At 44.6% G+C, this 12,298-nt stretch overlaps 1 protein-coding gene across 1 annotated transcript in view; it reads left to right on the forward strand.

The window, feature by feature from the left end:
* The window catches only part of ttll11 (tubulin tyrosine ligase-like family, member 11), a 61,114-nt gene that overhangs the window by 21,798 nt on the left and 27,018 nt on the right, over positions 1–12,298 (forward strand). Inside the window, exon 4 of the mRNA XM_080743757.1 lies at positions 11,222–11,355. Coding sequence (XP_080599883.1) covers positions 11,222–11,355 — 134 coding nt within the window. The remainder of the gene's footprint in view (positions 1–11,221; positions 11,356–12,298) is intronic.

Here is a 12,298-nt window from a genome sequence, read left to right on the forward strand (position 1 = left end):
TTTTTTACCCCTTCTTTATATTAACCACTTGAACCTATAGCATCCATATTCAGAGAACTTAAGCCAAAAATAGCAGATCTACAAGCTCACAACGCCTCGCAGAGCGAGGCGTTGTGAGCTTGTAGATCGGCATAGGAGCCCAAAGTATACCAGCATTTCTGGCAACGTCATCATTAATAGCCGATGAGGGACCAGCAATACTGCTGACGCCAGTGGTGATGCCATTGGTGAGCGCACATCATGGCTTGCTCTGCTGGCGCATAAGAAGGCCATACATGGCACAAGGTGCAAGTTGGCACCTCGACAGAGTGCCAAAGAAAATACGACCATCGTGACTCGGTGGAAGTAATCGGATTACATTTGGACTGGTGGTGCTTTCAAGGAGCCTCTGAAATAATGTAAAATAACTTAAAAAAGGACAGTAGAAGACAATGACATATTCAGAGTTATGTGGTTGTATTTAGCCCAAAATACTTAGCCTAAAATACGAAGACTAAAAGTCTAAGACTAATCCCAAAAGACTAAGAGGCCCCCCAGACGAGATGCGATATTGCATGAGATCAGAACTCGGAGCCGGGGGTTGATCGGTGTTCATTTCAAACGACAGCGATCCTCTGTCTTGAATTCGGGCCCGGTATATCCCGCTGTGCCAGTGAAATATCTGATACCTTTTCAATCGAGCCTGATATCCTGGATTGACCACCCCTAGCGATCTCGGGCCAGGGTTGAGTGGGGAAAAAGTTTTATTTTATTTTTTCTGGCAGTTGATTGAATAAGAAACAAGGCTCCAGCCTCCACGGAAAGACGGTTCTCAAACTATGTGTCCCGACCCAACGTGGGGTCGCGGAAGGTGCCATGGGCTCGCACATTGCCGACCAAAAGAATAAAAAATAAATAATGAATATGTCTATAAAAGAAAAGCTAAAAGTGAAGTTGTTGCGACCAGCGTGAAGCCAACGGACACGTTCCCAGCCTTTATACTGTGTAGGCCTATAACGTGTATTTGCCCTTCAACTATAAAATATATATTGTTTTTTTATGAGACATGCATTGTAATTAGGCTATGCTCCCAAATACATATTATTATCGTCTGTTCACATATTCAAAATGAGTCCCGCAGTGCAACACCAAACAAAACAAGAAAAAAGAAACTGCGTTTGAAATTGCCTACTTTCCAGTATGATTTCAGTTACTTTACATTCCGTCCGTCTTTCAGGAGATTCTCTAGTTTCTCCATCCCCGCACTCTTCTGGAATGGTGCAGATTGTGGGCAACTCCAATATGTGTATTGACATTATAATAAATATTGGCGCTGTGGATTCTGTGTTTCTCGAACATTTCAAGGTCTCCCCCTTCTCTTTACAGTGTAGGCCTACAAAATACTAATGCAATGTGCATCAAATGACAGCGCCGTCGCGCGATGGTCATCAGCTGCTTTTTTTTCCCTTTTCTTTTTTTGCGCAGCCTCTTTACAAGGCACGCATGGTGCTTTCATCAGTGCTACCAATTAAATATTAAAACGGCAAAATTAAACAAATATATTCGCTATAAGAGTCTCTCTCTCTCTCTCTCTCTCTCTCTCTCTCTGTGACATATTTGTAGCTAATAATGCAGTATTGATACTTTTACTCAAGTAAAGAATGGGAGTAGGCTACTTTTACCATCACTGCATTAACTGTTCATCAATCAGCGTGAATCAAATTACTCATTACATCATTGCGCGAAACTAGGTCAGATAAATAATTAGCGCATCAGTTCCAGGTGGTGGTCCGCTCTCAAAAGTGGCCAAGCTTCTCATCATTGAGAATGCTTGCAGGTGTGCATGTTCAATATAGGAAATTGCCCATTACATCAAAGTGAGCCTTTCTCCGCACTCAATAGGCCAAGTAAAAAAAAGAGAGAGAGGTTAAACTTGAACTCGGTCTGTGACTGTCCCACCTTAAGCGCCTTCAACCAACACTGTCAGAGTAGCACTTGTATAGGTCGATTTAGAACCCTTTTAATTTATTAATATATTAGGCTGAGTCGTGAACCTTTTTCATGTAATATCCATCTTCGCGTTCGTTGATAGCCAAAAAAGCAGATACAAGCTCACAATGCACTGTGCCATGGCTGCGTCTACAGAGAACAGATCTGTTATTTTGGGAACATAACCATGCTGCGCATTTTGATGACCAAATAATCCTGTGTGCACTGTAATATTACGTGGGAATGATATACCTTTTTGAACAATAGCCTAAATTGCGTGGTGTTAATGAGTTGTGGTCGTACAACACCAAACAAAACAAGAAAAAAGACCGCACGTAGTAAAAAAGTTTTGTTTTTTTACTGTCCCACCACCTCATCCAAGCATATAGAATAGGGACAGGCCTAGGTTCCTCAATATCATTTAGCTGGGGACCCCCTGGAACTCCCCAAGGACTGGCGGTCCTCTTTGAGGACCAATGAACAAACTGACAGCACGAGAGGCGCAATGATGTGCCCGCAGCCCGCGCGTAAAAGTAAAAAGAAAAAAAGGAATGCAATGGAATGTCTCTGACTTTGAGTATTACATTATATGAATAATGTGGCATAGTAGCATCAACCACCATTTTAACCAGCAACCAGCCAGACATTACACAGACATGAGCATAGGCTACTATGTCTATATAGCAAGATATGAAGAGCAGAAGAGAACTTCAACTCCGATGTGACTCCGCGTTGGGCGTGCAGTCGGAGAAAAGATGATTTGACAGCCAACTCCATGATGATAGCCCAATATATTATCTTTTATAAATATAAAAAAAATATATTATATATCCCCATGTGTTGTCGTGGGGAAAGGCTTTCGTGAGGTGATAGAATACACTGCATGCCTTGTCGCCAAATGACTGCGCAGAAGAAAAAAAGGAAAAAAAAGAACGCTATAGGCTATAACGTTTTTGAACAAGTGATTACAACATTTTAGGGAGAAAGTAGGCTAAAGTAAAAAGTAAGTCGGCTAATAATAATTGCGACCGTAGGTCGCACTTTACTATCAAAACCACCACAAAGTGTAAGTAACTCCGTCTGTCTGTCACACCTCACACGTCACACTTTTTCCCTGCTTATATCTCCGCAACCGTTGCCCCAATCCATGCCAAATTTTGCACACACGTTCCTTGGCTGCCAAACTACAACCTCCAAGGACCGGAGCTCCAGGTACCCCCAGGTCCCTGGGGGACCCCCAGATGTAAAAAATGACCAAATGCGCAAACATGACCAAATGACCATCCCAACGGGGCTGCTCACGGGGAATTCCCGGGGACCACCGACTCTTGGTGCTCCAGAACGGATGCAAAAGTGGTGGTGCCCCCAGTGGAGGACCCCCTACACTGCAGCTCACATAAAATGCCGTAACTCCGGCTAGGAGCGACCGGGACAGCCGGGGCCGGTACCTATTCGTCCGCCTTGCCGGCGCGGAGACCCCACCCCTCATTTCTCACATGGCCCTCTTCTAGCGCCACCATGAGGCCGATTCTTGCAAAACACATTTTTGGACACTGCTCCTACAATTTTCGCCCTAAAATCACGCAAATCGGTACACAGTATGTCTACACTCATCCCATCAACATGAATCTGTCCCATATAGCGCCACCTCCAGGCCGATTTTTAAAAACACATTTTTGGACACTGCTCCTACAGATTTTGCCCTAAAATCACGAAAATCACTACACAGTATGTCTACACTCATGTCATCAACATGGATCAGGAAGATTTTGGCAAAACACATTTTTGCCCTATTTGTGGAGATAAGTGACCTACGGTCGCTTATCTCCCGATTAGGGAGCCTTACTGGTAATAAAAGTGTAGGCTATTCTATTGTGAGGTGACAGAATAGCCTACACTCTGCGCAGGCTAAAAAAAAGGGAGGAGGATCTGGCTTCATATAATCTGAAGCAATCCCGTGTGCTCATTCAGACGACAATAATTGTAAAGGATTCCTACCCGATGACCCGAGAATATCAAGCTTTTTTGATATTCTCGGGAGAGCTCCCGACGAGTCCCGAGATCATAAAAAGCTAATTAACATAATCCAATTGTGTCGGGGTACCGTTCAAACCCAAGACCGAGTCCGGGGCCGACCGAACGATTTTCCCGGGGGGTCATGCCGACATCTGATCGGGATGAATCGGCCCCGGGCTCGGCCCAGTGTGCACGGGCCCTACGACTAAAATGTTTTGATACTTAGTCGACTAAGACTAGACTTAGCCTCGGAAACCCAGACTTCTTTTGGTGATCGGAAGAAAAAGACGTCTGGGCAAACCCCCCTATAACTGTGCTGGCTCATGACATTTTAATTGTATAAATAAATGTAGCCGTTCAGATATCTTATTTTACATCAGTATTGGTTTCCTGTGGAAATAAGCTTATAGTCTTTTCATGGATCTCCTTTTAGTAGACCTTGTACCAGTGAACTGTACCGTCATGAAACTGTACCTTTTCCTATGCAAACTTCTAATAAAGTCTTCAATCAATCAAAACTGGTTTGTTTAGGCTTATCCATTATAATGATAAAATCACTATGATTTATCAGTCGTTTCCCACCGCGGATCACTTCCTCATTTACTCAAAGTAGACAGCAGGGGGAGTCATGTCCCTCCTCATTTACTCAAAGCAGACAGCAGCATAGACATAGAAAGGTAGACGCCTCCTTCGACTCTGATGCATGTGCATCGAGGGACTAAGGGAATCACGTGTGCATTGCTTCCACGTGCGTCACACATAGGGAAGTTACTAGGCCAATCAGAGGTAGGTGGGGGCGGGTCTTTACGTACGCAGCCTGTAAGAACAGCTGAGCCGCGCAACATCGGAACTGGCTCTGTTGAATTGAATTGTAGTCCTTGGATAAGTCCCGGAAAAGTCGCGCTGTGATTGGCCAGTAGTCACTTTGACTGACAGCGTTCCCTCAGTTTTTCCAGGATGTCCGGACTATAACTGTTGCACGTCGCTCCAATGAACTGCAGAGGCGAACGAGGCATCTAACTCTTTATATCTGTGGACAGCAGCAGTCATGTACCCCTCTGCGTCATTTTGAGACGTCGGAGGACGCGGCGAGATCCGCCGGCCAACAAATAATGTCCGCGTTCCCTCAGAGTGGACTAGACTAGACTAAAACAATTTCAGAAGACTAAGACAGGACTAAGACGAAATGGTGTGTTATTCAAAAGACTAAAGCTTCTTCTTCTCCATCCCCGCACTCTTCTGGAATGGTGCAGATTGTGGGCAACTCCAATATGTGTATTGACATTATAATAAATATTGGCGCTGTGGATTCTGTGTTTCTCGAACATTTCAAGGTCTCCCCCTTCTCTTTACAGTGTAGGCCTACAAAATACTAATGCAATGTGCATCAAATGACAGCGCCGTCGCGCGATGGTCATCAGCTGCTTTTTTTTCCCTTTTCTTTTTTTGCGCAGCCTCTTTACAAGGCACGCATGGTGCTTTCATCAGTGCTACCAATTAAATATTAAAACGGCAAAATTAAACAAATATATTCGCTATAAGAGTCTCTCTCTCTCTCTCTCTCTCTCTCTCTCTCTGTGACATATTTGTAGCTAATAATGCAGTATTGATACTTTTACTCAAGTAAAGAATGGGAGTAGGCTACTTTTACCATCACTGCATTAACTGTTCATCAATCAGCGTGAATCAAATTACTCATTACATCATTGCGCGAAACTAGGTCAGATAAATAATTAGCGCATCAGTTCCAGGTGGTGGTCCGCTCTCAAAAGTGGCCAAGCTTCTCATCATTGAGAATGCTTGCAGGTGTGCATGTTCAATATAGGAAATTGCCCATTACATCAAAGTGAGCCTTTCTCCGCACTCAATAGGCCAAGTAAAAAAAAGAGAGAGAGGTTAAACTTGAACTCGGTCTGTGACTGTCCCACCTTAAGCGCCTTCAACCAACACTGTCAGAGTAGCACTTGTATAGGTCGATTTAGAACCCTTTTAATTTATTAATATATTAGGCTGAGTCGTGAACCTTTTTCATGTAATATCCATCTTCGCGTTCGTTGATAGCCAAAAAAGCAGATACAAGCTCACAATGCACTGTGCCATGGCTGCGTCTACAGAGAACAGATCTGTTATTTTGGGAACATAACCATGCTGCGCATTTTGATGACCAAATAATCCTGTGTGCACTGTAATATTACGTGGGAATGATATACCTTTTTGAACAATAGCCTAAATTGCGTGGTGTTAATGAGTTGTGGTCGTACAACACCAAACAAAACAAGAAAAAAGACCGCACGTAGTAAAAAAGTTTTGTTTTTTTACTGTCCCACCACCTCATCCAAGCATATAGAATAGGGACAGGCCTAGGTTCCTCAATATCATTTAGCTGGGGACCCCCTGGAACTCCCCAAGGACTGGCGGTCCTCTTTGAGGACCAATGAACAAACTGACAGCACGAGAGGCGCAATGATGTGCCCGCAGCCCGCGCGTAAAAGTAAAAAGAAAAAAAGGAATGCAATGGAATGTCTCTGACTTTGAGTATTACATTATATGAATAATGTGGCATAGTAGCATCAACCACCATTTTAACCAGCAACCAGCCAGACATTACACAGACATGAGCATAGGCTACTATGTCTATATAGCAAGATATGAAGAGCAGAAGAGAACTTCAACTCCGATGTGACTCCGCGTTGGGCGTGCAGTCGGAGAAAAGATGATTTGACAGCCAACTCCATGATGATAGCCCAATATATTATCTTTTATAAATATAAAAAAAATATATTATATATCCCCATGTGTTGTCGTGGGGAAAGGCTTTCGTGAGGTGATAGAATACACTGCATGCCTTGTCGCCAAATGACTGCGCAGAAGAAAAAAAGGAAAAAAAAGAACGCTATAGGCTATAACGTTTTTGAACAAGTGATTACAACATTTTAGGGAGAAAGTAGGCTAAAGTAAAAAGTAAGTCGGCTAATAATAATTGCGACCGTAGGTCGCACTTTACTATCAAAACCACCACAAAGTGTAAGTAACTCCGTCTGTCTGTCACACCTCACACGTCACACTTTTTCCCTGCTTATATCTCCGCAACCGTTGCCCCAATCCATGCCAAATTTTGCACACACGTTCCTTGGCTGCCAAACTACAACCTCCAAGGACCGGAGCTCCAGGTACCCCCAGGTCCCTGGGGGACCCCCAGATGTAAAAAATGACCAAATGCGCAAACATGACCAAATGACCATCCCAACGGGGCTGCTCACGGGGAATTCCCGGGGACCACCGACTCTTGGTGCTCCAGAACGGATGCAAAAGTGGTGGTGCCCCCAGTGGAGGACCCCCTACACTGCAGCTCACATAAAATGCCGTAACTCCGGCTAGGAGCGACCGGGACAGCCGGGGCCGGTACCTATTCGTCCGCCTTGCCGGCGCGGAGACCCCACCCCTCATTTCTCACATGGCCCTCTTCTAGCGCCACCATGAGGCCGATTCTTGCAAAACACATTTTTGGACACTGCTCCTACAATTTTCGCCCTAAAATCACGCAAATCGGTACACAGTATGTCTACACTCATCCCATCAACATGAATCTGTCCCATATAGCGCCACCTCCAGGCCGATTTTTAAAAACACATTTTTGGACACTGCTCCTACAGATTTTGCCCTAAAATCACGAAAATCACTACACAGTATGTCTACACTCATGTCATCAACATGGATCAGGAAGATTTTGGCAAAACACATTTTTGCCCTATTTGTGGAGATAAGTGACCTACGGTCGCTTATCTCCCGATTAGGGAGCCTTACTGGTAATAAAAGTGTAGGCTATTCTATTGTGAGGTGACAGAATAGCCTACACTCTGCGCAGGCTAAAAAAAAGGGAGGAGGATCTGGCTTCATATAATCTGAAGCAATCCCGTGTGCTCATTCAGACGACAATAATTGTAAAGGATTCCTACCCGATGACCCGAGAATATCAAGCTTTTTTGATATTCTCGGGAGAGCTCCCGACGAGTCCCGAGATCATAAAAAGCTAATTAACATAATCCAATTGTGTCGGGGTACCGTTCAAACCCAAGACCGAGTCCGGGGCCGACCGAACGATTTTCCCGGGGGGTCATGCCGACATCTGATCGGGATGAATCGGCCCCGGGCTCGGCCCAGTGTGCACGGGCCCTACGACTAAAATGTTTTGATACTTAGTCGACTAAGACTAGACTTAGCCTCGGAAACCCAGACTTCTTTTGGTGATCGGAAGAAAAAGACGTCTGGGCAAACCCCCCTATAACTGTGCTGGCTCATGACATTTTAATTGTATAAATAAATGTAGCCGTTCAGATATCTTATTTTACATCAGTATTGGTTTCCTGTGGAAATAAGCTTATAGTCTTTTCATGGATCTCCTTTTAGTAGACCTTGTACCAGTGAACTGTACCGTCATGAAACTGTACCTTTTCCTATGCAAACTTCTAATAAAGTCTTCAATCAATCAAAACTGGTTTGTTTAGGCTTATCCATTATAATGATAAAATCACTATGATTTATCAGTCGTTTCCCACCGCGGATCACTTCCTCATTTACTCAAAGTAGACAGCAGGGGGAGTCATGTCCCTCCTCATTTACTCAAAGCAGACAGCAGCATAGACATAGAAAGGTAGACGCCTCCTTCGACTCTGATGCATGTGCATCGAGGGACTAAGGGAATCACGTGTGCATTGCTTCCACGTGCGTCACACATAGGGAAGTTACTAGGCCAATCAGAGGTAGGTGGGGGCGGGTCTTTACGTACGCAGCCTGTAAGAACAGCTGAGCCGCGCAACATCGGAACTGGCTCTGTTGAATTGAATTGTAGTCCTTGGATAAGTCCCGGAAAAGTCGCGCTGTGATTGGCCAGTAGTCACTTTGACTGACAGCGTTCCCTCAGTTTTTCCAGGATGTCCGGACTATAACTGTTGCACGTCGCTCCAATGAACTGCAGAGGCGAACGAGGCATCTAACTCTTTATATCTGTGGACAGCAGCAGTCATGTACCCCTCTGCGTCATTTTGAGACGTCGGAGGACGCGGCGAGATCCGCCGGCCAACAAATAATGTCCGCGTTCCCTCAGAGTGGACTAGACTAGACTAAAACAATTTCAGAAGACTAAGACAGGACTAAGACGAAATGGTGTGTTATTCAAAAGACTAAAGCCCTTTGCACACAGGATAGTTGCATTTTTTTTTCGTTTTCTTTTTTTTCGTTTGCTGCATGAATAAAACGCATTGGATTTGGTGTGCAATGCTGTGCGGAATCGGTGCTGCGGATCCCAAAAGGAGTCATAAAAGGAGTGATGAGTTTTTTTTACCGCATGCGACAAGACGCACACATCGAACTAGGTTCGATCGAGAAAAAAACGCACGGCCGCAGCCACTCGTCGCACCACCGGCGCCTAACTCTGTCCCCACTAGGGGGAGCACAAATCCTGGATTTTTTTTCTTTCTTTTTTTGGCGCTGCGAAGCGGGTAATCGAGTATTTGCGCTTATAAAGTCATCTAAAATGGGTATTTTTGGGTATAAAGTCGACTAAAACGGGTTTCCTTTATTAAGTCATTTTCGGGTGTCTTTGGGGCTTCAGGGGAGGACCTGGATATGTTGCTTGGTGCGCACCTTTTTTTTAATTGGCTCTGACATGACCAAATAAATAGAACACTAGGTCTACAATGCAAGCCTTTCAGAGCTGCACATTAAATAGTTATCCTATTCAACAGTGCCATTTTTTAAATGCAATGATGAATAGATGGAGAACTATGACGGCAGATAGTATCAAGATATGCTGCACATCTCGTAGTTGCTCAATGCTCATGCAAGACAATATAAATAATAGCCTAGTAAAGAGAAAAGACGCCGGCGATGGCCGATCTCGCAAGCGCTTTATTGGAGCTACAAGCTCTGCTCCCACAACGTGAAAGCCTTGTGATGCGACATAAACCAGCATGAGAGAGACAGACAGATGAGATGATCTACTCACATAATACTGTATGCTGCTGCGGAGATTCCGAGAGGTTAACGTGCCGTATTTCCAAAGTGTGTTCTTGTTTAAGTCACAGCATGGTTTAAATATCCTATCGTAAATATGAACTGTGGCTATAATATATTGTTTTTAATCCACGTGGGTCCGTGTTTACTTAGTTACACTACTAGAGTTTCGAGTGTCATGGCAGCTGGGTTAAGACTGACTTCCTCTAAAATCGGATTTCAAAATAAGAGAAATAAGAGACACTTGTAATGATTAGTCAACACACTACTTTAATTGCGACCGTAGGTCGCATTTACTATCAAAACCTCCACCGGCTGTCCGTCCGTCTGTCCGTCTGTCACACGTCACACGTCACACTTTTGCCCTGCTCATATCTCCACAACCGTTGCCCCCATCCATGCCAGATTTTGCACACACACTCCTTACCTGCCAAACTACAACCTCCAAGGACCCCCGGAGCTCCAGGGACCCCCAGGTCCCTGGGGGACCCCCAGGTGTAAAAAATGACCAAATGTGCAAAAATGACCAAATGACCACCCCAACGGGGCTGCTCACGGGGAATTCCTGGGGACCACCCACTCCTGGTGCTCCAGAACGGATGCAAAAGTGGTGAGACCCCCTCCACTGCAGCTCACATAAAATGCACGCAAATCGCTACACAGTATGTCTACACTCATCCCATCAACATGAATCTGTCCCATATAGCGCCACCTTCAGGCCGATTTTTAAAAACACATTTTTGGACACTGCTCCTACAGATTTTGCCCTAAAATCACGAAAATCACTACACAGTATGTCTACACTCATGTCATCAACATGGATCAGGAAGATTTTGGAAAAACAAATTTTTGCCCTATTTGTGGAGATATTGAAATTGTCTATCTCCCGATTAGGGAGTCTTACTGGTTTTTAGGTCTACTTAAAGGACGTACGTGTTAACGTGCAGTAAGTGACGCCAGAGCTAGGGTCTGACGCTAAATAAATAATTAAATAAGTACGCAAAAGCGCTTACGGTATTATTCCTGCGGGGGGGGGGGGGGGGGGGGGGGGCAGATCTGGGGGAGCCGTTGCTCCCCTTTGCTCCATTGAATAGGCACCAGTGCGTCGCACGGCTAATTCGGATCCGGTGTGCATGAGGTCATAGAGAATCATTGTTTTCTTTAAAAAAAATGAACGACCTGACGGTCACAACTAAGACTAAATCCAAATGAACACTGGTTGCAGGTATGATGGACATGCTGAAGAAGATCACTCTGAGCCGGGCGGTGAGGACCATGCAGGAGCTGTTCCCAGAGGAGTACAACTTCTACCCTCGCTCCTGGATCCTCCCCGAGGAGTACCAGCAGTTCTCTGCACAGGTACTGCACACACACAGGGGTGTCGCACCAAATTCTGGGCCCCGGGTACAAGGATTCACTGTGGGGCCCCTGTGCTTTAACTATTGAAAAATAGCAGATCTACAAGCTCACAGCGCGGCACCGAGTGCCGCGCTGCGAGCTTGTAGATCTGCTATTTTTGAAAAATCGTGAAAATGTGTGCAAGAAACCTATGTCAAGGACCCCCAAGATGATATGTATTTGGCCACAGACCCCGATCTCAAAATATTTAGTTCCAGGGACCCCCAGAAACAAAATTTTAGTTAGAAATGTTTGCTTAAAATATACATATATCCAAAGATTTTCACACATTTTCACAACTTCAAAAATAGCAGATCTACAAGCTCGCAGCGCGGCACTCAGTGCCGCGCTGTGAGCTTGTATATCTGCTATTTTTCAATGGATAAAGTTATTAGGGCCCCACCACCTTGGGCCCCGGTAACTCAGTCCCACTTTCCTACCCCTTGTGACGCCCCTGCACACACACACCCACCATAGGGATGGGACGATAAAGCCATATTATCGTTTTATTGTGATTAGGGGTGGGCGATATGGTGATTATCGTTGAGACGATACAATGTCTCCACGATATGCCTTTTCAGAGGTATCGTACATGTCGTGATACAAATGAGGGAGCCTTGTAAGAAATCCTGTTAATCGTTAACAGATTCATTGCAGAATTCAGTTTAAACCTGCATTTTGGTCTAAATCAGTAGTTCTCAAACTTTAAAATGTCAAGGTCTCCTTGGTTTCATTTGTATACTGTCAGAGTTACATACTTGTAAAGTTCAATTTAGACCTCCCAAAAGGAACCCAGAGAGTCTAGTTTTTGTCAACTAACTTGAAAAATAACCATAAAAACCAACGTGAAAAAGAATTGTGATAAAATCGTGTATCGTGATACAGCTTGGGGAAATATTGTGAT

Source organism: Nannobrachium achirus (genome assembly GCF_963921795.1).
Source record: "Nannobrachium achirus genome assembly, chromosome: 15".
Lineage (NCBI taxonomy): Eukaryota > Metazoa > Chordata > Actinopteri > Myctophiformes > Myctophidae > Nannobrachium > Nannobrachium achirus.